The sequence below is a fragment of the Taurulus bubalis genome (genome assembly GCF_910589615.1).
Source record: "Taurulus bubalis genome assembly, chromosome: 11".
Lineage (NCBI taxonomy): Eukaryota > Metazoa > Chordata > Actinopteri > Perciformes > Cottidae > Taurulus > Taurulus bubalis.
The window spans coordinates 9,843,834-9,871,523 of record NC_136599.1 but is presented as its reverse complement, the minus strand read 5'-3'; the positions used below and the strand labels follow the sequence as shown (position 1 = coordinate 9,871,523).

General features: G+C 39.1%; 1 protein-coding gene across 1 annotated transcript; it reads left to right on the top strand.

Annotated features, from left to right (window-relative positions):
• Nucleotides 1-1,864: 1,864 nt before the first annotated feature.
• Nucleotides 1,865-27,050, top strand: LOC306743963 (uncharacterized protein). Its single transcript, XM_079226523.1, has 17 exons — nucleotides 1,865-1,974; nucleotides 2,559-2,693; nucleotides 3,248-3,322; nucleotides 3,930-4,103; nucleotides 4,338-4,483; nucleotides 5,235-5,423; nucleotides 5,858-6,428; nucleotides 6,748-6,910; nucleotides 10,844-10,955; nucleotides 12,474-12,564; nucleotides 14,895-14,981; nucleotides 18,279-18,431; nucleotides 19,875-20,004; nucleotides 20,141-20,173; nucleotides 20,518-20,615; nucleotides 22,030-22,113; nucleotides 25,537-27,050. Exons 1-17 carry the CDS (start codon nucleotides 1,900-1,902, stop codon nucleotides 25,636-25,638), a joined length of 2,418 nt encoding a protein of 805 aa, XP_079082649.1. The 5' UTR covers nucleotides 1,865-1,899; the 3' UTR covers nucleotides 25,639-27,050.
• The last annotated feature ends 640 nt before the right edge of the window (nucleotides 27,051-27,690 follow it).

The window sequence follows — 27,690 nt, the reverse complement described above, 5'->3', positions numbered from 1 at the left end:
ATTTGAACCCTCGAGGGTTGAGTTTAGAAAGTACAGTCTCTGTTATAAACAATAACACATGTACTCATACGTATACACACTTATTAAAATAGATTGTCTTGCCTGTTACGAATTTTTACTTGTATTATTGTCGTTTTTTTCGCTTCTGTCTTATTCTTTTATTTATTTAAACTTGTATCTATCAGCCTAGTGAGAATGAATCAAGCTGTTATGATGTCCCTTGTTGAGATTGGTGCCGGATGTTCTCTGTTTTGTGATATTGTCACGCATAAATGTTGATTACACCAATAAAGAAACAACTTGCAGTAAGTAATATTATTCTATTATTCAATACCACCTTGCATTTTAAAAGGGTATTATGCGATTGTTTTCATTGTTCTCGGTCACACGTGTTGTAACCAACTGTAGAGGTTGAAACTAAATCAGATCGAGGGATTCCCCAAGAAGTTTTCACCAAAGGGGGTTTCCCACAGGCTAAGCGCGTAACTGTTGGTGAGGGTGCTGCTGTTGTGTTCAGACATGCGCACTGGCCATTTAAAGTGTCTAAAACGATCAAGTGAGCCCTAAGGCTATTTTGTTGCTGGAAATTCCAATGGATTCCTAAGAAGAGTGTTCTTTTCCTGTGCACACATTGAAAATTATGCCATTTTATTGGAATATTGACATCTCAGAATTGTTTATATTTCCCCTTTTAACAGACCTTAAGTTTTGTAAAAATATTTGCTTCAGTACACTGACTTTATAGTCATGCTATTCCTGTTTGTGGGATCTCTTGTCATTCCTGTTGCAGAATATCTGTGAGAGAAGTTATTTTGAATAAGTGTGTTTGGTGTTTTTCTTCTTTCAAATGTCTTCTTTTTGTGTGTGACATTTCTTGTATTAGCCCTACTACACATTATAGACCAGGACTGGGGAAGAAGGGATGATGGGTGAAGGAAAATAAAATAAATAAATCACACTTTCAGAACACTTTCCATTTTTCTTGAACAAAGAACAGAAATATTACAAGTAATCCTAGTCATTTGCTTCTCTGTTCCTACATAGCAAAATAACTTATGAGTCAATTTTTGAGAATTAGATACTAGCCTAAAATCAAAGTCAGTTGACTTATCATTACAAGTTCTGAACAGTTTTGCCATTGGATATTGGTCATTGATTAAGGGCCAGACTACGCTGTTGTTGGTGAACCCAACTCTTTTGGGGTGAAATCCTTCAGAATGTCTATGTTAAATGTGTTGATATTTTCTCTTACCATTTAAATAAGTTGATATATAAGTGCGCACATGACTTGGATAAATATGGATGCCAATTTATAAATAAATAAATAGAAACATCAAAACACAAGAAGACTGTATACATTGGGGTTTTAATCAAAGCTATCATGAGAAAACTTTAAAATAAAAGTATGATGAAAACTGTACATTACAATGATGTCATACGTCATATGGGTATAGGAAATTACATTCTGATTAGAATACACGAGAGGTACACATTGCATTACTGTATTTAATATTGTATTGTTAATGGAAACGGCTGCAGGTTTCTCAACGCTCTCTCCTGGGTTAAACAGGTTGAGCAGCAGATAATCATTGCATTGTCCTGCATGTGGAGACACGCAAACTAACTGGAAATGTTTGCTTCTCTGCAGTGGGTGTGGCCAAACTGCCTCTACCTGCCTTACTACCTCGAAGAAGTGAACCTTGAGCAGAAAGAGGGCGGCCCTAGACAGACCGACACAAATCACAGCACTGTTTTTCCCCGGGGAGAGAAGCAGATTTCTATTTTAGGTCTTGCATGACAAAAAGAAAAGGAAAGTATCTTTCACATCTTAGCCTTAAAAGAGGACTGGTTTGATGGACTGAGAGGCTGCATGGATTTTCATGTGAAAACGAAACAGTTATGATGCAAAATTTAGGATCAAAGAAGAAGGAGAATCCATCCAGATTGGACCGACACACCGAGGACTTGCCACAGGTAAGATTTTAGTTCATAAACTATACTGTATATTCATATACAAGGGAGCAAGCATCAAGCAGTAAGTCATTTTAGTAGCAAAAGTCCTACTTTACTATGAAAGTTTACAACCATTGCTTCTGCAAAACGGCTGTGCAGCAAGAGGAAATAAGGTTTGGGTTTATGGGAGTCGCTTAAAGAATGTCTTACTTCCTCAATTCAACCTGACTGACTGTTTGAAATTTCCCTAAACAAACCACCTCAGAACTGTGATAGATAATGACTAATTTAAGGAAGTATGTTCCTGTAACTGCATGTATCTGAAAGATGCAGATGCTGATTGCACTTTGAAACGCAGTGGTTCCTTTTTACAATTCCAGTGAGCTGAGCCTGAAACATCTGGTCTCTCTTATCAACCTCCACACATAATTAATAGAAGATTTAGTGAAATATTACTGAGGCAAAATACTGAATGACAGCTAAATGTAAAAAGCGTAAAAGCCCTCAAGAAGGAATACTAACCAGAATTGTTCCCATTCCATATGCTTAGTTCACAATAGAAATGACTTCTTAAAGAAAGAACATGCACCTTGTTGTGCTTTCAGTTGAGCAATGAGAGGCAGCTGAGCATCATGAAAAAGGTGAAGAGCGGAGAATTGTCCATCGAGGATGCTCTGAACCAGGCCAGGATGGAACAGGACGGGAAGCAGCTGTTCAAACCGGAGACAGTGGCTGAAGAGGTATGAGCATTTTAAACCAAGAGTTCAACCTGATTTTGAGTATGGTGTTACTTTTCTACTACTTCCCTGGAAACAGTTGTTGAAAACAATATGAAAGCAATAAGAATAAACCAAATCAGTCAAGTTGTGGACTTTAAAACAGGGATGACGTGTTTACAACCTTCCCCGTCTAAACAACAGATCAAAGAGAGTGGCACCAATCGCCTCATCTGGCTCTCTGCTACATTGACGTGTAATCCGTTTAAATATATCATTTACAATTTATATTGCTTTGTGAATGACCTGCTTGGGAACTTTGGAGGAAACTTGTCTGGTAAATGTTGTTGTTCATGACCTGCTCAGCCTGCTGAGTCGGTTTTAAAAATAAATCGGTCTGTGGCCAGTTTGATTGAGCCAGGTGTAATTTTTTTTTTTGGAAGGAATGTAGCAGCATTTAGAATATGCCTCAGCAGGAAATAGATACAGGACAAAGGATGGTGCCCTTATGACGCTACTTCTTGTTTTACCATTCGGTATTCATGTCTGACATTTGTTTTTTTTGGCTGTTGTTGCAGGAACCACAACCCAAACAGTACAACTTCAGTGTTCACAAACATAGCCACTACAGATGGCAGAAGAGGGTTCTTCAGGTGAGTTAAAACAACAACCAAATATGATTATGATCATTAAGCCATGTTAGCAGCTCTGTGAAGCTAATTGTACAGCTATGAGGTTCAGCAGGCTAAAAGGCTCACAGCAATGCTAACAAGACGCATAACAGATATAATGTGTACCATTTTAGTTGAGGGTATTGGCATGATAGCATTTGCTAATTTGCACTAAATTGTACTAAAGTACAACTGTGGCTGATTGGAATGTCACTTGTTTTACAGGTAAATGGTTATAAATCAAAGTATTGGACTAATTACAATGTACCCAATACGGTGCACTGTAAAAAACTAATTGATCATCAAAGTGATTACAATTCATCATGAGGGGGACATGAACATGTGAACCCAATTTAAAGAGGACAAGTCTGGGGACCAACAACGTCAGTAGGATTCATCCTCTGGGGACCACAAATGTCTGTAAAAACTTTCATGGAAATCCATCCAATGGTTTTTGAGATATTTGTGGGTGGATCAGTATGCTAGCATAGCTACACAAGTCAGAAGAGCAAATATGATAATTTGTACTGTGTTACAGTAGATGTGCGCTCAGACACAAACTAAAACCCTTTCTTTGTGACAAACACAGATCGATTTCAAGACCAAAATGCTGTGCAGTATTGAGAAAGGCATCATCAAACGACAACTTCCCTTCTCCACTGTCAAAAGTTGTGACGATGGAGTGGGTTCTAAGTTCAACATTTCCTTTAAAGGACATCATGATTATGAATTGGAGGCCACTTCATTGGAGGACAAACACAAGGTGATATATACTTAGTGTGTACACTTAAACATGTCATTTACCATCAAATAATTTACTACGGCAGGGAGATATGAGAAAATCAAGAATCACAATATATTTTACTTGTCTCACATTATCGATGTAACATTGATATATTGCCCTGCCCTTAACTGTGCTATGAGGAGGAAAGTCTGGTTCTTCTTTTCTGTTTTGTTATCGATGTTTACATTGGGACTTTTCTCCTCTGATTCTCAGATGATGAAGCTTGTGAATCAGGTCATTTATGGGAACATATACAGTGACAATGCAGAAACACGTCAGCAGCCTCAAGCATCACAGAGACTTCAGGAAGGCGTCTTGTTGCTGCACCGGGGCGGCCTGGCGTCCTTCAGATGGGTGAAGTACGCATGTGTCCTTATTTTTATAAAGCTGCTATTGTAAAACAAATATTAGCGATAAGAAATTATTTATAGCCACAGGTTCTCACTCACATTCTTAGTTACAAACTCTGTAAATATATTTAATCAGGTCTGTGAAGTTGTGAAGTTGTTTTGTCTTCACACCATAACAGTAACAAAATTAAAAGACATGTTCTGAGACACTCTAATTTGTCTGGTATAATATTCTTTATATAGTTTGATATATTTTGAAATATGCTTATTTGATTTCTTGCTTGAAGTTGAGAGGATTTATATTATTTATTATTATATTATTTATATCACTCTCATCTCTTTACACTATGAAGCTTGACCCAGCAGGCGACAAGCTTGCCTTAGTGTACAAACTGGAAAGAGGCCGAAACAGCAGGCTTGTTAAGGTCACAGAATATGTCCACAATAATTAACTAAGTAATAATTACAGAAATGCCAAACAAGGTATGATGTCATTTAGAAACAAGTGTCACCATTACTCCGCTATTCCACAAGTTATTAGATATTTTTATCCCAGATGTCTCTATCAGTATCGGCCTCAGAAATCCAGTATTGGTGGACAATGCTACAGAACAATAAAATACATGGATTCCAAGTATAAAATCAATACATGAAAATCAGTATACGTTTTAATACATACAGAATACCGTTGGAATGTAGTGACAAATTGAGACTTTGCTCAGGTCCTGTTGCTTTCATTACCTTCTCCATCTTGTTCCAGATATGAGGTCCAGCTCCACCCAGATCAGCTAACACTGATCCCCTTCAGGCGCCGAGGCCCCGCTGACGCTGAGGTGACGTCCTCGGTGCCCTTGTCCATCGTGATCCATCTGTCAGACGGCAACACCAGTGTACAGAAACCTAACAGCTCCGACGCGTTCACACTGATCACCCACAAAAATGAGTACCAGTGAGTGAGGATTATTAAGATGTGGAAACAAACAGCAAACAGCTATTCAAAGCAGCTGTTTTTTTTTCAAATTCACCCACAGCCTCTTAAAAGTGTGTAATTTGTGTAATTTCTATTCTGCAATGCATTCTGCTGAGGAGGTTATGTTTTCAGTTGTTTCAGAGCAGGACTTTGAGAAAACTGCTGTCCCTATTTTCATGGAACTTTGTGGAAGGGTGTTGCATTGGCCAAGAAGGAATTATTGAATCCTGAAGTGGATACAGAAATGATCTTTCCCCATGGTTGACCTTACGAGACATAGCGCATGACATTGGCGGAGGTTAGCGCTCTCTGAGAGCCCTGCTTCTTTGTTTGAGTGAGGAAATAGGCCTTGAGTGTTAGTTACCAGTTAGCTAATGAGGGAAGTTGAGCTAACTTTTGTTGATTTATTGCAGGTTCCGGGTCCCTTTACCAGATCAAGCAACTGCCCCTGGATCTGTCCAGATGGAGCGAGATGCTTGGGTCGAGGCCATCGACAGACTGTGTTCAGACTGGAAGAGGAAGTCCAAGGACGAACACACGTTTGCGGAAATGAAGGGTCTACGACATCTCAGCATAGCTGAATACGCAGAGGACACCAACTCAGAGCTTGAGTCAAGTGGTGAACTGGTTGGCAGCAACACGACTTATCCTGCAGATAATGCAAAGCCTACTCCCAAACCTCGCAGCACTAAGAACACTGATGTCATCAGGCCTGGTATTTCGTCTCCCATCCCATCGCCAACCACCCCTGATGTCTTTTCCTTATCGACGTCCACTTTCCCTCAACCCTCGCCCTCCAATAGTAGCGTCACACCCTCTTCCACAGTCCCACAGTCTCTTAACCATGGGTCAGGTGCATCAGTTGTAATAGGGCCTTCCCCCCCGAGTGTCCCACTACCACCACCTTTACCCTTCAAATTTGCGATGAATTTAAGAAAACCTAGAACCAAGGTTTTCCACTGGGACGTAGTTGGCAAAGAGAAGGTAACTGTCACAGTTAAAACTTTATTCTTCAGAACAAAATTACTTTCTTTTTACATTCACGTAGAAACCGTACAAAATGTCTCATTAGTGGAACTTGTTCATATTTAAATGCAATGTGTTATTATTGTGGTAAACACTGAAAGGTCAGTTTCAATTTGGTTTCGCTTCATTATTCCTCATATTGCATCATTGTTGTGAATTATTCTTTGTTTTGTCTGTCACGTTATTGCTTCCCTAGTGTTGCTCTTTTGTAATGCTCACATTGATTTCCTCTCACAATGGAGTTGTCTCAGTCCAGAATTAATTTGTTTCTTGGCAGATTGCAAAATCGTTTTGGATACAGGAAAGCACCGGGAGGATTGAAATCGACACAACGCGCTTATACGAGCAATTTGCCGTTAAAGATCTGGGGACGTTTGGTGTGGCTGAGCCGAGCAACACCCAGCAAATTATGCTCAACCAGAAGATTGCACACAACTTCAGTGAGTAGCTCAACAATTAATAAGTGACTGAGTATCGAGGTAAAGTCAATTGTGAATGAATATTGTCCGCCACAATAGATCAGATTAGATTTTCCAACCAAAATATACCTAATTAATTAATTAATTAATTAATTAATTTCATGTTGTGATGAAAAGGCATTCTGGAGGTTGTGGTGTGAAATAAAACCCAGCAGAGGGAAGCGCCACATAGAAAGATTAACCAGGATATATGCAGAAGAAGTTTTAGTGTTAATTAGACTTTATATGTCCGGTTAAGAGGAAGCTGGACTGATAACTACTTTAGGAAGGGCCTATAAATGCTCTTTTAAAACAATGGTTGAGAAGCCTCAATGACAGATGGCTGTTCCTCCTGTGTGCCAGCAGGGGGCAGTGTGTCACCAATCCTGCTGTGCCACAACTGCCCTTGTAACTAGCAGAGCTTATTGTGAAGTGGAATATATTCTACGCCTCTTCTAATGGCTTTTTGCTTTTGATTAACTGTGTGTACGTGGCTTGTATATTTCAAGACCCAAGCTAGGGGAGAATATCTCAGAAACTTCCTTTCACATCTCTTCCAACAAGCACAGACACTGTGAAGTGATACAGATGTGGTGGTGGTGGTGGGCTGCTAAGTGGAGTCAGTGTGAGTGTGCAGGCCGGCAACATAATTAGAGTTCACAGGTTCATGAAATATAGATAGGGGATCTGAGCGACAGCTACAGCGATTTCCTGTCCTGATAAAGAATATCGCAGCATTCTGAGTTTGTGCTCCTCCCTGACCTGGAAACCTGTGTCAGGAGCAGGAGCTGCACGATGGCAGCTTGCAGGCAACCCAAGGCCGTGCATCTTTCTGTTGCAAGCTTTAGAAAAACGCAGACATTTGAAGAACAAGGGAAACGCTGCGTCTCACTGTCTCTCCTACTTTGGTCGTATTAACTCTGATAAAGAAAGTGACATTTAAGCAGTGTCAGAGGAAGTATTTAGATCCATTACATTGGAAATATCATCTAAATATTATCACCAAACTGTACTTAAACTATCAAAAGTAAATGTTTTCATAATACAGAAAAATGGCACATTTACATACACTATTGTATATTCAATTATTGGAATATTATTACTGCTGCATTAACGTGTAAACAGCATATTCTGGTTGTAGCTTGTCAAGGTGAAGCTAATTTTAAACATGTTATAAACTACTTAGCCTATTCATGTAACGCTTCATTATGTTTTATGAGCTCATATGTTTTGTAAGTAAAATCTTCTTTGCTAGTAACATCAGTAAAATCAGGGGAGTAAAAAGTGAAACATTTTCCTCTGAATTGTAGTGAAGTATAAAGTAGCACAAATTGCTCACACAAGTTCTATTGATGAATCCCCCCCAGGATTCAGATCTCATTGAAGCCACATATGAAGAAACAAAATTGGTTAAAAGGACCTCTTTCTCTCCTCTCTATCTCTTGGCATCCTCCACAGACTCTCACATGCCCCTCCCTTCGCTTGTTTGCATGCTTGTCACCAAAAACCTGCCTAAATTTGTGCTGTTTATTCAGCTCATATTCCATTCTTTGCCACATTATTTATCCATCTGATCCCATTACTGGGAGCCAGTATGCATGCAAAATATTTACTTTATTTTTTTATTTTACAAAGATAGCAACAGCTCAGCAGATGATATCGCAAAGGGATCAATAATTAACAAACACACTCAGAACTGTTAATTAGCGTCAGATATAAAGCTGGAAGTCTTACGGCGTCTACAGCTACTTTTACAACATGCTGTTGTTTGCTGTTACACACTGAGGCAGATTGAGTTATACAGCGTGAGCAGGTGGCTGTATTACTATTGTACTGTAGTTTCCTCTGATAATCAACTTGATCCTTGTGGGCAAGCAAGTGTATTAGCGAGTAATTTAAGTGCTCGACAGAAATTCAAAAGACTTTTGACAACAAGATTGTAGGTCATATTGATTTTTTTGATTGCATTCTTTAGAAAAATACCTACAGAGCAGATTAAAGAGATACAAAGTTTGGATGTCTGTGTGGTGGGATTCTCTAACGCAACTGGCCACCAAATGATTAAATCAGTCACCAATCACCTGTAAGGATCTGTGAGCAAAGATTGTATATATCATTAATAACATTAGTGTATAATCACCTGAAACTAATAATTGTTGTGTTTTCGGTAGCGTACATTGAGCCCTTCATTTCTACATAGGGAGTGGGTCCTCTTCACAGAGTCCGCCATGTTACAGCGCCAGGTGGTTGAACTCCGATTCTGACAGTGATGACAATGCGGAAGTGTCTTTTGACTTACTTGCATTCTCTCTACTGACCAACAGGGGGCGACTCCTCTGGTTTAAAAAAGAAGTCAGATTGTATGCAAGTCTATAGAAAATTACCCTTCTTCTCACTTGACTTTATTACCTCATTATTACCTCAGTAAGCATTGTGAAAATATGTTTATGAACTCAATCGCTAGTTTCAAGTCTTCTTAAATAGAGCCTGATTTTTTTGTTCTTAAATTATGCTTCCATTTGAGTAAAATAGACCACAGGGTGGAGTATGCTTTAGGGCGGACTTACTGTAATTGACAGGTCACTACCGCTACCAGAGCCATATACAGTGTCTGTGTCCAAATACGGTAACTTCTGTTTAATGGTTACAAAAAGCACAGATGCATTGGCCGTAACCCAAGTTTGCAATGGCCAAAACGCAGAACAGTGCTTGTTCAGTAGTTGAGTGAATCTTTCCATTTCTAGGTGATACCATTGTGATGTTGTATGATCATGCAGTTCAGATCAGGACATTTATGTTAAGATTGTGTGTTCAAACACCTTTTTTTTTTTTTTTTTTTTTTTACCTTGAGAGGCCCTGTGCATGCAGCATTTTTAATGACTGGAAATGTGGCACTTCTAATTAGAAGTACACCTGTGGCTTCCCACGCCCAGTGGGACACTCACTCATGTCTATACTCTAATTTGCCAGGGCAATGCCCAGTTTGTCTGAGTGCCAATCAGGCCAAAGGGGCTTGATTGTGTCTTTTTAGGCCGGGCGCCTATCCGTCACCCTCGAGAACACTGGTAGTGCTCAACCTTGTTGGTGATATTTGATGTTGTGTTTCCTCATTTAAAAAACGTGTCACAAAAGACTTTGTTGGTTCTGGCAAGGGAATTACAGTCTCCGGTCTTTAACAAGGATTTAGAGACGTGTTGATTACTACTTAATATTCAACGTGATTATTTTTATTCAATTTGTCATGAGTATATTTTCAATCAGTTTTGTGATTCTGATTCTGTAAGATTGGATATGTTGGAAGCCAGACTTTATGGACAGGTAAAGTAATAGTTTGACATCTTGCTGAAAGTTGAATGGATACTACTCTGGTATCTATCCTCTCATATGAATATGGACAATATTTATTTTTTACATAATACCAAAGTATTTATTTTACATTTCTTACACAGTATTTTAAATTAAAGGGAAATGTTTTCAGTGCCACAAATCCAAAGCTCCACTTCAGGAAAAAGTTTTGACCACAAATATTTATTACTACTTGATATACAACATCACAACTTAATGAAATAAAATTGCATGTGATATACACAATCAATGCTCGAGTGTCTGTGTATTTTACATACATGTCTTGAAATTCCTGAAACTGGCTCCTAATGAATGCTTCTCACAGCTTCTGAATTATGCAGAGGCATTTTCTGTATAACAAAAAAAAAATTAAAGCAGCTTTGACTTGATAAAATGCTAAATTGTGCATTTCCCTTAGGCATTTTGGGGAAAGTAATTAAGCAAAGATCCTTTGTTTTCAGAATGTTTTTTTGAGTCATTTCATCGCAGGATGAGAAGACTATTCGTCAAGAGGAAAGCTTTCATGTACTATTGCGTCTGTTGACATTTTTCAATCTCTTGTTCTTCTAGACATTTTCCTCAAAAGTTTTCCAGTGCAAGCGGGAGAGCTGAAGGACAAACTGTTCATTGTTAACGAGGAAGATGGAGGCCTGTCTGATGAGCAAATCACCTCTCTGAGGAGGTATGACTTTGTGCCAAAAAAACGCTGATTTGTATTCATTCCCGATCGTGTCACAACTGAAGCCGAGAGGTGAATGACTTTATTTGCGTCCAAGTTCACAAGCGGTTGATGCGTGTTTTCATTGGCAGAGACAAAACCTCTGAAAAACTAGCAGCTTAGCAAATCATTAAGGGATGTGAGTGCATAGTACAGTCAGGCCAATGTGAAAGGTTTGTATATCCGTCTTTACAGTGTTCTAATACTAAAGAGCAGATGCCAGAACCTTTTACCAGAGCAGCTTACTAATACATTTTTTATCTCTGGTTATTTGTGGAGATGGAAACTATTGACATGCCCCTGGGAATATAACACTGGAAATAGGTAAAACACTTCCTGACTCTTACTTGCAGTTTAGTCAGTGGCTTTAGATGCTGACCTCCTGGAAGGCAAAGTGATCTAATGTACTTTGTGGAGGATTTTATTTATTCCATGAAAATATAATATATATTTTAATGCGCTGTGGCATATGCTTGATGCTAGGTGGTGCAATATTAATGGCCGGTGCTACTCCAGTGGCACATAGCCTGGCTCATGAAAAAGTGAATGCCTTTGGTTTGAGGTCAGAATGCGCAGCAATGACAGGAAGAGGAAGTCCAATTTAAGATGAGCAGGGTTCAAATCCAGTGCAAGCGAGCAAATTAGCCGCTCCCATTAGCGTTTTGCCATTTGTTTTACAGAAGTTGACGGGGACCGTCAGCGCTACTTGGCTTTTAATCACGTCACCAGAAATCTAATCCAGCTAAAGAACATGTGATGACATAAAGAGGAAAGGGTCAAAATTGGAAAATGTGTGAGATAGAAATATATATTAAAACATCCCCAACTGGAGGAGAGGGGCTCTATTGGGATTTTTCCATGGGAGTTGTGTTCGGCATGATGCTAGGTAGTCTCCTACCTATTTTAGGTAGGAGAAGCTTAAAATTAGAAAGAGTTATTTTCTGACGTGTTTTGTATGTTTATCAGCCTATATTTATAGCTTTCAACATCATCAGGGAGCCTTAGGTGTTAATTAGCAAGAGATTTGCTATATTTCGCACACTGGTTGTAGTACAATCACTAAAATAAAAGCCTAGAGGTACCTAACATACAATAGGGATTTTATTAACATAGCCTATTAAGTGTATTCAAGCAGTATAAATCCAATCCATAACTACAACTACAGCAGACCAGCACACATGTTCAACATGCACTCTTTTCTCACAGCGCTAAATATTAACTATGGCTCTTACAGACATCACTCTGGAAGGAAAGTTTTTTTCTTCTTTCTTTTTTGCTTGATTATATTAGTTTATTCTTAACCCTGGGATGATAATGTCCTTCCTGCCCGTCCTTCCTGATATTGACCCATAAGGGGCTTTAATCAGTATTTTGATGATAACAGCAAATCAAATGAGTGAGAAAGGGCCTTTAAGTGTTTCAACTAGTTTGGCATCTAACAAGATTAATGATACTGTTATATTTGCTTTTATGTTTATTAAGGTACATCCCCACGTTGAGTGATGTGGAAATGTACAAATCACACAAAGGACCTGTGGCAGAGCTGCATATTGTGGACCAGTACATGATGGAGGTACAGTTTTTCGTTCCCTATATTAACTAGAACTATGATTACCAGAATTAAGATTGTATTTTCCTTTGGATTGACGCCATGAACCATGCAGGTTCTTTAAGAAGAGCTTGTTGAGGAGACATTCACCTGCCTCCTCATTCACACACTGTGGTTGCCATGACAAGTTCTTACCATTCATCTGGTTATCACCTCCCAGCATGCCTAACAGTCATCTGACTCATGTGCACTTGGCTAAAAGCTGCAGGAGGGGTAACAGATCAACAGCAGGATCAACCCACAGTGCCTTTAAGGAACATTTGACACCCGTTAAAAGGCATTTCACATGTTAAAGACAGGGCGGCTTCGCTTATGGAAGCTTCATGTACACAAGCCTTCTCTGCTAGACTGCAGTCAGTCTGAATGCCACTAAAAATACAACATACTTATTACTCTTATTTACTGCCGTCAACTAAAGCAGGTATTCAAATATTGCACTTAATAGCAACTGAAATCATTTGAAACTCCTAAGATTAGAGGGGATTGTTCCCTCCTTTGAGTTTTTCTTTTCAAATTCTAATGTTCAGTAATTTTCAGTAATTCCACTCATTTCCCCCCGAACACCCATTCAATTATTAAAGCAAATGAAAGGGCTGACACATTCTTTGTAAATCATCACATTTCCACAATTTTCAGCATCATTATGACATTATGAGACAAACGTGTCCTCCACTTGATACATGGGATAGTCAACTGTAGTCGTGAAGTGACCTCAAATCACCAGCATGTGTCTGCTGGTGATTTGCATGACTACTTTTTAGCGATAAAGGTTCCATTAATGGAAATGTTGTTCTGACAGTTGATCTGTTGGTTGAATCACCATTTTGGTTCTGACCGAAATATCTTAACAAATATTTGTAGGATCCACATGAAATCTTCTGCAGACATTCATGCTCCCCAGAGGATGGATCATTCTGACTGAAGTGATCCCTGACAGATTTTAGTGAAATGTCCCAATAAATGCTGAATGGGTTGCCATAAAGTTTGGTACACAAAGTCAGGATGAAATGTAGTACCTTTGGCAATCCTGACTTTTCATCTCATGCCATCATCATATCAAACCTTTAATGTGTCCAATACTTTGGTTTATGACCACATACCAGCAAATCAGTAACATTTCCATCAGCCTCAGCTTTACTTGCTGTTTATTGCTAATTAGCAAATGTTAGGATGCTAACACGCTAAACTAAGATGATGAACATGGAAAACATACCGGCTAAACATCAGCATGTTAGCATCACCGTGCTAATGCACAGCCTCACAGAGCTGCTAGCATGGCTGCTAATGTCTTGTTTTCTTAGACGGTAGAAAATGGTCAGATTTTCTGTCCAACAGTTCTGAATAATCACTTTGCTCTCAGGATGTGTGCTGAGAATACAAGAGTGACATCTGGAAACAAATGTTCTCACAATAAAGAAGACTAAAAGCATATTAGTGTGGGAGCACTAAGATAAATCAAATCCTAATAATGCTCTGCAGAGGGAGAGTGTGTTGCGCTATACTATATCTGAGGTCGTTGTATGTTCTTAAATCATGCCCATCATGATGTCTCAGGGAACTTAAATCCTGTGTGGAGAGAAGATTGTATATATTTTTTAAATCTTAAATTTGGTGAACATGGGAGTTCCTGATTACAGAGTTAAAGTCAGAAAAGTAATGCTGCTTGAAACTCAAAATATGTGAACTCATTATTTGCCCCGGAGATAAGATGATAAGATACCTTGGCATGGAAGCAGCATGATCTGTTAAACTTGCGTTAGAAATTTAAGTGTCGGAAAAATATGTCAAGACGAGAATCACGGTGCTCGAGTAGGTGGAGAATGACATATATTTTTAGAAATAGCCAAATGATTACATGGTCTCGATTCTGAACACTAATCCTAATACCCCTCCTTAACTATCCGTCAGACCAAGTGCCCTTTGGCTTTTGGGAGATGGTGCCTGAGCATGAGCGAGACGGCCTGACAATGTGGAATGATTTATGAGAGGTTAGCACCGACTCAAAGGTCGACTAGGCAGCTCAGCCAATCGTTTCAAGGTGTCAAGCCTTCAGTTTCTTTGTTAAATCAGCCTGTCGACAGGCCTGTAGCACTCCACTTTTGCCTGAGGTAATAACGCCAAAGGACTTGAGGGTGTGAGTACAAGCTGCAGCCGTCCCAACAACTTGATCTCCACGCAGCGCTGCTTTTTTAGAGAATTACGAGTAATCGCATGCTTGTGTGTTAATGCGATAATTGCGCTCTCTTTTGAAAACCAACTTATCTTATTAAACTCACATTTTCTCTCTGCTACAGATGTGCAACATCCCCTGTCTGAGCACACAGCTCGACCTGCTGCTGACTCTGAGAGAGCTTCCGATCTGCATGAACGATCTGCAGCCTGTGAGTCTACACACAATCACCTATGAAGCAAAATCAAAGGTCGAATCAGAAGTTGAGCTGTTTTATAGTCTGTTCCATTCCTACACGATGAAAAGGGATAAAACCAAATTTATTCCGTCATGCAAATGGTAATGTTCAGATACATCGTGGCTTTCGACATAAATGGAAAGAACATCTGGGGAAAAACTGGCATTATTACATAAAAGCTTTCTGTAGTTTCTGTTCTATTTGCTGGATAGTTAAGAGTCTCAAAACAGAAAGGCACGAGAAGCACTTTAAGACACCTCTCTTAATTTGAAGGAGAAGAAAAGATGGATCTTAATCAAATCAAGTCCCATTTTTCTGTAGGTGGTGCAAAAAATACAACGTTTTTATCTTTATCAGAAACCCAATAACCACCCACTTTGGGGTACTCACTGGGGAGAGCTGTGAAAAAAAATCATGAATTTAACTTCATTCAACAAACTTCTGGACCCTCTTCAAAGACAAGCAAGTCTGAAATTAATACAGATAAAATGTGATGAAGAAAATACATCAAGTTACTATTTAGTCATATATTTTTATTTGTATTAACTGTTACATACACATACAGCCAAACGTGAGTATCTGTACATTGACATCAGACTAATTGTTAACACTGACAGCGGCTTGTATATTAGCAGCGAGGACTGCAGGGTGTGAAGATACTGCAGTCAGACAAGAATACCTCCCAGCCCCTTGGCTTTTTTTTTATGCGATTCTCTCAAGCCTCTGTTCCTTTCTACATCAGTGCTTCAGTCCTAATCTCTTGTCTGCTGACTGTTTGAGAACGAAAAGAAACAATGGATAAGAATGATGGCACTGTAATCCATTGACTCTTGCAGTACTTTTTCTTTGTCTAAAACACAGAGAGAAACATATTGAGTGCTGGTAGAGATGACTCAACAAAAAAAGATTAGCAATGTCATTAAACTTCAATTTACTCTCTGCTTTTTCTTTTTGATGTTGTTTCTCTTTCTGCTGCATTGTATCTGAGATGTATTTCCAAAAAGGTCATTTTTGATCTTCATGCCAGTAATCTGTAACAAAAATATATTACTATCCAAGATACAATCCGGAGCGTATCACAATGCAATGTGTACAAGCATGAAGAGGTGAGAGCCCTCTCTATTGCAGAATACTCTAAATCCCTCAATTCTCTAACATGACAGACTTCTTAAGGCAAAAACATTAAGGAGGATTTACTCGTCACCTGACGTACATAGAGGCTTTAGAAAGAGGAAATGGAGAAGTCGCCACCTGAGTGGATGTTTCTCGCCTATGATGTGCTTGTTGGTGCTTCGTCTCACTGCCAAGATGTCAGGTTGTATTCTGCATTGTGGCCCTGGCTTCTTCTTTAAACGGTTTGCTGTGCTTGGTGTGCCGCCGTTTCCAAATATAAATAGGAAAGGCAAAGACACAGAACCAAAGCCAGTGATGCAGTAGACAGGGAGACAACCCCTGAAGCTGTGATGGATGTAAAGTAGTGAATGGTAAAACTATATGTAGAGTTTTCAACCGCTCCTCCCTTTTCTAACTGAAGTCAAAATGAGAAACAAAAGTATCTTTAGCTTCTTTAATGTAAAGTATTTCAGAGATAAATGGAAAATGTGGCTGGCATATAGTCACGGGAGGGATTTAAATCAAACCCTTCAGATCTGATTGGATCACTAAAGCAGCTCATGGAGCCGTCGTGAGACACAGGGCTGCAGACCGGCTTCCACCTCGCCCCGTTACTGGGTGTCCCAGAGGAAACATCCGGGGAAGCGGGGATGCACTGGTCTATAACAGAGGTGGGGAAGTTGATTTGCATTTGCCAAACCAACTAGTTGGTTTTTATTGAGTCTTTTCTCTTGTTAACTGAAAAGTACTTTTGAAAACACTTTTGAAAAAGCAGAAATCTTACATTTGTGCCATGTCTTTTTGAGTATAAAATGGGCTGACAAAATAACAAATGTACCAGTTTGCGAAGAAGACAGACACAGCACTAGAAAACTTACTTGAATAAGACAATATTGTTATAGTATGCTTTGACGGAAGTATTTTCAACAATACTTTTGGAATTTACAAGAACAAAGACGTCAAGGATGGAGGCTTACTGTTTAGTGGTAAACGTCCCCCACCTCTGATCAGTGCGCAGCTGCTTCCCTGAGCTTTTCCATAGAACCATCTAGAACCGTCTCCCATTCTGGGGATGAGATGGTCCCGATTGGGGCTTGAATGGGTTTGTTAGATCAGGAGGTGGATGAAGGAGAAGTGAATAAATTAGAGCAATAGAGTTTCTGCCAACTGAGAACACACACATCCCCTCCTCATGTGATATTGCTCTGCTAGCTAAGACCATGCACGGCCATGACGCACAAGCATTACATGATCAGAGTGGTTAGCTAGCTAGCCCAAACCACATTTGATTGGACAAACGTATATACAGGAATTTAAGTTCAAGATGAATCATCCAAAATATTTAAACATTTTACAGAGAGAGAAAATAGGAATTGTTATATAAAACACTCAAATAATATTTGTTTTATATACAGTTGTCACATACCAAGAGATAAGTGAAGAACTTACACACTGTTCTGCCATAGTTGCACGTATACCTTTTGATTTAACGCCAATGCCACATCAGAAGACCTGCTGAAAACAGGTTACATGACGTTGGGCTGAGCCGTTTCATTACAAACTATAATAGTTTTCTACGGTGGTACAGATGGTTCTCTGCAAAGCCAGTAGATACATGTAACTGGATATCTGCTTCCTCTTCTGTGTAATTGAGACTGTCCCACTTCCAGGTTTTGGGAAGTTATTCTTAAAATAGGAGCATATGGTGGGAGTGTTGTTGCTGGCTGGTGTTTTGACGAGCTGACTCTTTGTCAAGGACTATGATTCCCACAGCATCAACGTATTCTTCCTCCAGCACATCATTGGCAAAACCTAAAATCCCACTTTATTTTCTTTTTGGTATAATTTCTATCCATATTCAACAGGAGCTGTGCAGAACTGGTTGTGCAGGGAAATTGTGCGATATTCTAGAGGGATATTTGTACTTGACACAATTACATACCAAATAATGATCTTGGCCAAACAACAAAGCTCTAATTATTCATTGTATGAGGTCAAATGAGGTGTTGAGATTGCTGTTAATCTTGATAATTTAAAATACTGAAGCCTTGAGTTATTTTTGCCAGCACTAACAGGCCCTCTGAATGAAAGTACCTGCATGCGGTTGGATCACAGAACAAAATGATTTTGCTCTGTGCCTCTGTGTTTGTCTTTCAGCTGATTAACCAGAAGATCAGAATGTGCACGCAGTTGAACAACTGCGGGTCATTTGTTTCGGTGCTGGAGTACCTCCTCGCCATTGGCAATTACCTCAACGAGAACGGCAGGAAGGAAAAGGCCAAGGGATTCTGCCTCTCCTCCTTAAGTAAAGTAGGACTCTACCACTGTTGCCTGACCTTTGATAGAGTTGCAGCACAAAGCTAATAAGACTACTCATTGATATACACAGCAGGGCTTCTTTGCAACTTTCCTTTTTGCTCAAGTTCACTCAGGTCTTTGACACTGTCCTTCTGACAATCTTGTGTTTGTGTCGCTACCTGGCGTCACAGGAGAAATTAAACCCGTGGCCGAATCTCTTATAAGTAAACCATCATTAACTGCAGTCAGTCAGAGGATCTTTTCATGACACAAATGTCTGAGCCAGTTTTCTGGTTTATTTAAAAGAAACAAAAAATAGCTTTTTTGAGATATGAGTATTCACTGTGGTGCTGAGAGTTAAGCCTCTTTCCCACTGGACAATGTCCTTCGCTCACTTTAATGAAGCCGAGGCCTTGTGCTCCCTCAGAGGGGTCTAATTGAGAATAGTAAACTGTTGCTGCTGGAAACATGCTCTCATCAAATGAATGGCTGATTGCTTTTTAAAAAAGGAAGAAGCATCGAGGTTATCTCAGATCATCTTTTGGTTCTTGTTTTTATTTTATTTTCTGAGTATGCTTGCTGCATTTCTTGTGCATGTAGTCCTTGGAGACTGGCTGAGGCCTTAAATCGGTAAACAATATAATCTAGAAAAAGCCTGAATGCCTATTACAGGGTAAGTGAGGTCGACCAAAGGTACTCGTGAATGTTTCATTTGACTTTTTTTTTACTCCAAACAGATAATCTTTTATAGACATTTATTGATATAGATATTTATCTAAATGTAAATCCAATTAAATATCTATTTTTGCTAATATTTATTATCACCCACATTTTACATTTAATGAACCATTCCATCTAGACCTTTTTGCAGAGCCCTCCATAAGTGCCAAAAACAGCCAATTATTTAAGTCCAGCCGGCTACTTCATTGTAGGGTCATTCATTTTGAATTCTAATAAAGGAAGCCTTAATGAATGAACACCATTAATACATTTTCTTGATTTACAGAGCCATCTCTCAGAAGCAAACACACTAAAACAAGCAATGATGTCAAAGCAACAGCATGAGAAAAATGTAGACAGAATGTCATTTTTGAAGTTTAAAATGTCCTAGAATGCTTTTTTTCATCATCAATCATGCAAACTTAATGTCAGATGCCCCAAATCATATTTATATGAAATCAAAATAAATATGATGTCTTAGAACGTCCTGCTCAGCAACATGACAGCTACGTGTGGGCTGAAATGCACAAGAGGGTTAATTATCCTTTACAATAAGACACTACATGAAGGCAAACTCAGTAAAATATGCAATAATTGAGATAAGTGTATATGATGGAATCGTGCATTACAATGTGACAAAGGCCACCTGGCTACTTTTCCCCAATGGCAGGCGTTTTAATTTGTTTGTACAAGCCGTGCCCTTTTTTTCCAACTCTGTGTTTTCTCCCTCTCCAGCTCACCCAGCTCCGTGGGAAAGACAAGAAGTTCACCTTGCTCCATGCCCTTGTGGAACAGATCATGTTGCATGAACCGAGCCTGGCCACTTTTACCCAGGAGTTGGCAGAATTTGAAACTGTCCCAGGAGGTATTTGCTAATCAAGATTTGGTCAAAGCTGAAGGAAAAAAAAGAATCAGTGTGTTACTTTTCAATTGAGGTCTGTTGAGTGAAATGTGTATTTTCTGTCTACGCCACTGCTTTTGTTTCTCTCGTTGTTGGATAGCTTCCATCAAAGGCCTGACCGCAGAAGTAGATGGTGAGGAGATCACATTTTACTACTGGGTCCAAAGACTGTCGCACATTTGCTGAGATCACTGTAATACTGACCCTAACTTTTTATGTGCCAAGGCAACATTTACTAGATCTTTCTGTAATTGTATACAACATATTGTCTCGATGATGACTTTAAGCAGTCGCAACAAGCACAAATACGTCACCTCACAGGATCACACAGGAAACAGCTATTTGCTTCAGTGGTTGAATATGATGGATGGTAACCAAGGTGTGTGTGTGTGTGTGTGTGTGTGTGTGTGTGTGTGTGTGTGTGTGCGTGTGTGTGTGTGTGTGTGTGTGTGTGTGTGTGTGTGTGTTTTGCATCAGTCCTGAAGAATGAACTGCAGAAAGTCATTCAGTATAAAAAAACGTACAAGAAGACAAATGCTGGAGTTCATCACCTAAACTTCTCCAAAGACCTGAAGGTGAAGTAGTAGTAGTGTTTATTATTTATTAATGTATTCATTTAAAACAACCAATGTGTCTTCTTGGAAAACAAACAGTATTGATTACATTGCTTCTTGTGAAAATTAATTGTTTACTATCGGCTTTGTCTTCAGCAAATAGTGCTCTTCTTCTCTTCTCTATTGGCACATTGCTGCCTGTCATTGAGCATCACTGCCACTCAGGATTTTGATCTTTTTTAACATGGCTTTCTATTTTGAATCTAGAAAGCACTTAATGCTTAAGCTTGAAAAGTTCTACATGAACACAATTATTATTATTCTCTACTTTTCATAAAAACTATCTCTGCAGGATCTATGTGGGAATGATCCATGTGTGTGTAGCCGAATGTGTCACTAGATTCAGTAAACTGCAGCAATCAGTCGCACGCCACGCTAGTCCCGCCATGGGTCGAGCTTGGACGGCTAACGGCGAGGCCGGAGGCATACATACATACATACATACATACTGTACACACATATAAATAGGCTGCCCGGTGCGCGGCAGCCTCAGAGAATGGAGAGGTCAGCTCTGCTGGCCCAGCCTCGGGCCTCGCTGTCAGTTGTCCAGGCTGGACCCACGGCGAGACCACGGCGGCGTGCAAGTAGTCTAACGTGCTGCCCCGGTTAGCTCCCCTAGGGGCGGGATCTTGATATGGGCAACGGACTGCTACACAGATCCTTTAGGGATGCTACAACAAGCTAACGGTTGCGTTGGCTAATGCAAGTAACTTGCTCGATCAAAAGGGCAACAAATTATTAAGACATTTTGACGATGTTGTAATTCAATGCTACTCGGAGTTATCCCGTTACTGCCAGTTTATCACACACAATACAGAGGTGAAGAATTGAAAATTACATTTAGAAATCAACATCGGACCAAGGCAATGTCCCTATTGCATTCTGGTTGTTGATTGGTAATGACCCCAGGGGCGGATGTCCAGCATTTTGTTTTAGACAATCACAGATTGGCATGAAAAGAAAAAAGGGCTCCATTTAATTAATGTAAGAGGTACCGCCCTAAGGGAGGACAGCATGAGTACGTCCTCCTCTGTCTTCCACCACCACTTTCTTGCCTGTCCTGCAGGTGTTGCTGTTGAAGCATTTTAATCAGAATTTCAATCGTGGATTATTTACAAAGAAGCAAGGAAAATATTTTATGAATGACACTGAGATGATTATATATGTATATATATATATATATATATATATATATATATATATATATATATATATATATATATATATATATATATATATATATACACACACACATGCAATGTAGGCTATGCAGGGTTTGACCCATAAGAGCTATAGCAGTAAAGTTTGAGCAACGATTGACGGAATGAATGAAACAACTCACCCAGACTTCATTGTGCTTTTCTTTATACCCCAGGCTTCAATTGAAAAATATAACATGGATCTCTCTGCACTGACGAAGACATGTGAGGAGATGAAGAGACTCTACTCTGTCATACTGGTAATCCATGAGTTATTATTTCAATATCTTTTTTGTACAGCCTCACAGACAGATAGTTCTCTGTTCCAGTAGTGTCTAGATGGCCCTCTTTAGTTATTTGTCATCTTACACTATCTCCCCACCCACACTGGGAAAGTGCATCATTTCACAAGGAAGAAGTCTCTGAGGAAACTTTTCTCTCCAATAGGTGTCGTTAAGGGCTTACACCGGGATATAATGCATCTGTAGTGGTTAGCTGGCCTGCACATCATTTAACAGCAAACATCACTGATTTGTTGCCTTGAAATACTCTATATTTACTCCTTTGGATAATTTCTTCATCCTGACCCTTGACTGTGCGATGTCACATCAATGAGTGATCTAACAATGTATTAGCCCAACAGGACTCACACCACAACATTCTTTGGTTTATTGCGTTTGTGGAAAAGTAGTTAATATTTGGAATAATCATGTTTGCAATTATTGAGATCTAATTTTAAATATATTTGTAATATATGTTACAATTAATGAATTCATACTTGCACTATTATTTCAGTGCTCTATGGTTTTGACTTGGACTCTGAGAACAAACATTATTATATTCCGTAATGAGTTTGACTGAGACTTGCCTTTAAGAATTTGTATTGACATCAGATCTCTCCTAAAGAAAATTCCTGTCACCAGATCAGATTTAGTGGAGGTACTGGTCCCTGTGTATTTTTTCATTACATCATTTATAAAGGAGGACATTTCTTTTGCTCACCAACTTGGTTAGACTAGGTTCATTGAGCTCAAGCCTACTTTTGACATCTTAACAGGTGCTATGTCTTTTTTATATATAAGTACCCACCAAAAACAATCAATACAAAAGCAATGCCTATTTTCTCGCCTTTCCCATATCTATATGGGCAATCCATCATCATAGAGAGTCCAATTACCCTTCCCACTGTGTTTGAGCACTGAGATATTATACTGTGAGTTGTGAGCTTTAAGACTGGTAGGGAACTAGGTTATATTAAGCCCACAATTAGATCCCTGTGTTTCAAAATCCTTTTTCACAACTCGTACACAAGTAAGACAAGGGGGAGGGCACTGAACACAGTCAATGCTATGCAGTGAGTGCACAAAATACAAGTGGGATATCTTTTCCATACTTAATTTTACAGCCTTGTTTTCATGCCCAACATTGTCTCAACCCTTAAGCATCCTTTCCAAACTCTCTTTATCTGCATCTCACCTTTGTGACTGGTGAAGATTTTATAGGAGAAATCAACAAGGGGTAATGTACGTATTTTTTTGTAAGAGTTAGATATTTCGGTACAAATGTGTATTGGTGAGATGTACAGTAAATATAAAGCTTCAGCTAGTAGCTGGTTAGCTTAGCTTTTCATAAATACTGGAAACAGGGGAAACAGCTCCAGAAAGTAGTTTGGTACATAATTCCCATAAACCCATAGCTTTTACATTTGTGAGCTGGAGAAATTCCTTGACCTGGTCTATTGTGCTGCTTCCTCAAGTTTCCAGTCTTTATATGAATATGAGTGGTGTCTTCTTCGCTAGCTCTTGGCAAGAAAGCTAATAAAGCTAACCAGGCGGCAACCTCCGGTTCTGTTGAGTGAAGCCATGCGGAACTGTCATTGAATAATTTACCAACATTATTACCCTCCAGACTGGATTGGCTTAAGCATACTGTACATTGAAACCACATGGAAACACCTTGCAGAGTATGAACTAGACAATCCTCTGAGGAAGGGATCTTCACCCAAGTAAGCGTATTTCCCAAAATGTCAAGATATTCCTTTAGTGAAAGATACCACGATACATCCTTAATATTTCAGTATTATTTCTTATTATTCTTAACATAAATCATTCCTCCATGTATTATTGAAAATGGTCTAGTGGCTGTGGCCTTTTAAAATGGAACAATTTGACCTTTAACTGTAGTGTCCCCTTCAGGCCATGAGTTGTTTTTAATCATTAGGCAGCAGTGACAAAATGTACCATTATTCTTGCATGTTTAAACAAAAGTAAGACCAGTGGACATATTTAACTCACTGAATATTTCACATTATTTTTCTTACTGCGAACAATTGTGTTTGAAATATAGTTTTTCAAATTTGAGCATATTCCTATCAATCTATTCTGTCGTCTTTGAATACCAGAGCAGCACCAACGCCATCAAGCATCACTCTTCCAAGTTTAAACTAAATCAGACCAAGCATTTAAAGATGGACACAGCCTCATTCTTAGTCCCCAGCCCACCTGCATACATCCCCTCCTCCCCTGATTTCACTGTGTGGGCACACTGTTTTAATCGTGTAGAATTGGAGGAATAAGGTGTCATATTTAGTCACTTGTCATGAGGATCATTCATAATGATGCCCTTGAATAGCAAACATACACAGTTATTAAAGATAGAAGACGCTCATGGAAATTGGTGGTGCTTTTTTAGGCCCTTTTTTGTAGTTGTTATTTTGGATGCATGAGTTTAAAAAGTATTAACAGGTAACAGTGTAACATTTCACTTTTTATATCTTTTTTGATTCATTATGTTTTTTTGTATTGCCAATAAACGAACAAATTGTAACGCAACTTGAAAAATTAGACCTTTACTGACTTAAGAACAGTTAAGACTTTAACTAGAAGACACATGCAGCACACTCTCATGAGCCCCCCAAATGTCAGGCACACGGAGAAGGCAGATAAGGAGGGGTTGGAAGGCCGGTAAAAACATTATTGATTTTTTTGACAGTCTACCAGCCCATCCATGCAGCAACAATCAAAGTTATGTCCTAGAATGCCAGATGGCTAGTACACTGCTGCAAGTTAATAGACTGTAGGCTGTGGTAAGTGAGTGTAACTCGCAATTGAACAGCAGAACCACTGATGCTATGCACTCTAATGTTTACATGGTGTTAGGGGAGGGTTTATGGTAAGGATGGCTGCCCAAAAAAAGAAAAAGAATCACACAAAAACTGTGAAAATGGCAACCCTAACCCGAACATAATAAGAAGTAAAGAATAGCTTGAGCCTTAACTTCAACCTGCTTAGTCAACAGCATGCAATGAGCCAATTAGTGCACTTAGCCACTGTGACCCTTTCTGATAAAGTTTGACTTGAGAATTACGGACATATTTTTTTTGCCAGCGACCCTAAACCACCTAAGGGTAAGTATTAATTCAGCAGTGCATGTCTACCTTGTTGTATAAGTGCACTCAAGGAATAGATTGCATGCTGAAGCAGTATATGAGGTGATTATATCAAAAGACCATTGTGTGAAGAATTTGCATGACCCAGGCGCCAGATAACTTATGAAAGGGATTGTAATATATGTAATATATGAAATGTTTTTCATAAAGATCAAAAGGTCTCAGAATGTGTAAATGCTGTCGGACAAAATGTTTTAATTTTCTAAGTGGCTGATCTTGTTTTCCTCCTGTCAAGGTTAAATTCGGTGAACCGGCGGATCAAGACTCTCAGGAGCTTTTTGGGTTGATCTGTCATTTTGTCCACGAATTCAAGGAGGCCCATGCTGAAATTTTATGAGTTATAGGCCAACTGTATGGAGTACATATTAGAAACCACTGAGACGGCAGCGATGCTTATTAAACAAACCAAACAGGTCTCATTGTCTTAGTCTCAGATCAGAAACAGAAAGACGCAAAAACATGGGATACAACTTAATGCAGTATGTAATATTAAAGATAGAGTAAAGTGAAATGACGGATTGGTTTATAAATTTAGTAGCTTTTTGTATTTTTTCTTCTGTACAGATATCTTATTTTACAATAAGCTTTAGATGTGATTCATTGTATATACATGCAGTATGAAGTGTACAGCTTATGCACCTGGGAAATAGGATGTCAGTGTACATCAATTATGTGAATAGATCGAAGTTGGTTTGATTTGGATTAACTTCAATATTACATTTATTTTGAGACAAATCAGTAATGCAGGATTTGCTGCTTCTGGGTTGTAAGAAACACTTAGAAGCTGAAGCGCGCCACTGATAGCCACAGCTGTCTGCTGGCAGAGAAACACAAAACAACATCACTTTGGAGGCCAGCTGAGGCTGGTGTACTTTGGGTGTATGATTATTTTGAACATTTTATCGTGCTGTGGTTGGGGACGTTTCCTACCCCTGCTCCGCAGCCGCCTCTGATTAAGGAACACATGCCGCTGGGCCATGAGGAGAAACACAACATTCCTCTAAAGATACAAAGATATTTTCAGCACTGGCTATAACCAGGCGGCAACCTCCGGTTCTGTTGAGTGAAGCCATTAGGAAACGCCTTAACAGTTGCATTCTCTCTACTGACCAGCAGGGGGCGACTCCTCTGGTTGCAAAAAGAAGTCTGATTGTATAAGTCTATAAGAAAATGACCCGACTTCTCACTTGATTTATTCCCTCAGTAAACATTGTAAACATGATTTTGTGGTCTCATTCGCTAGTTTCAAGTCTTCTTCAATACAGCATGATGTTCATTTAGATGGTCCCATTTAGAGTCAAATAGACCATAAAGCGCAGTACGCATGGCAGTCCCCAAACCAACAGGTGGCGTCATGATGACTGCGTCCACTTCTTAAGTTTATCGCTGTAGTGAAGATGGCGCTAGGAGCGTGCGCCAGAAAATGGAGTAATCATGGCCGTGGTTGCTGCGCTTGCTTGTACACCTCTGAATTATTGTAACTTGATATGCAAGCGCGTGCGATCACATGACTGTCACAAAAAGTTAATTGATAAAAGCACTATTTACATCTCTAGGGATTATACACAGAACGCAAATTCGCTTTTAAATGCTTTAGAAACAGGAGGTCTTAAACATCTTTATTGAATTATATATTTTGCAGCCAAATCAAATTGTTTACATGATATTAAACCTTTGTTTTTATAATGCATGTAATACTTGACTTATTTCTTTACAGGGCTTGTACTAAAGCAATAAAGTTTACGAATAATTACAATCATCGGCATTGTGTTACTTTATGGCCTTTACCAGTTCCCCTATGGGCATATATATGGTTTACACTCGGTGTCTTTTACAGTACATTCAGTTTGCTTTGGAGTATAATGCAGGGCACAGTGAATAGAGTATAGCTACGGTGCCCAGTGTGAGTATAAATAAAGCTTTTCAGTCTATGTTTAGATATGTTTGTACAGGTTTGTGTGTGGCATTTTAATCAGTTAACAGCAGAATGAATTTCTGTAGTTAGAACTGTGAACCATGAGGCGTAAAGAATCAGACCCCTTGAGGGCAAAAACGTTGCAGAATTTCTTGTAAAAGGATAATCCACTGATTATTATTATGTTGCATCAGCAGAAAAAAGGGATTCATAGTGGCCATTTATTAGCTGGAAACATATTTCCATTAGAACAGAAGATTTGATCTCATTATTTTTTTAATTTCCAATTTGTCAAAATTGTAGCTGGATGGATCATTAAGGCATAATTTTGTACCGCTTTTTGAAATTAAAAAAAGATAAGTGACCTCACATTAAACATGCACATACAAATCGAAAAGTCACTTTAAAATATACAGGTTTTCATTTTCTCTGTTACTTTGGAATTAGTTTCACTTTTAAAGACATACATATCAC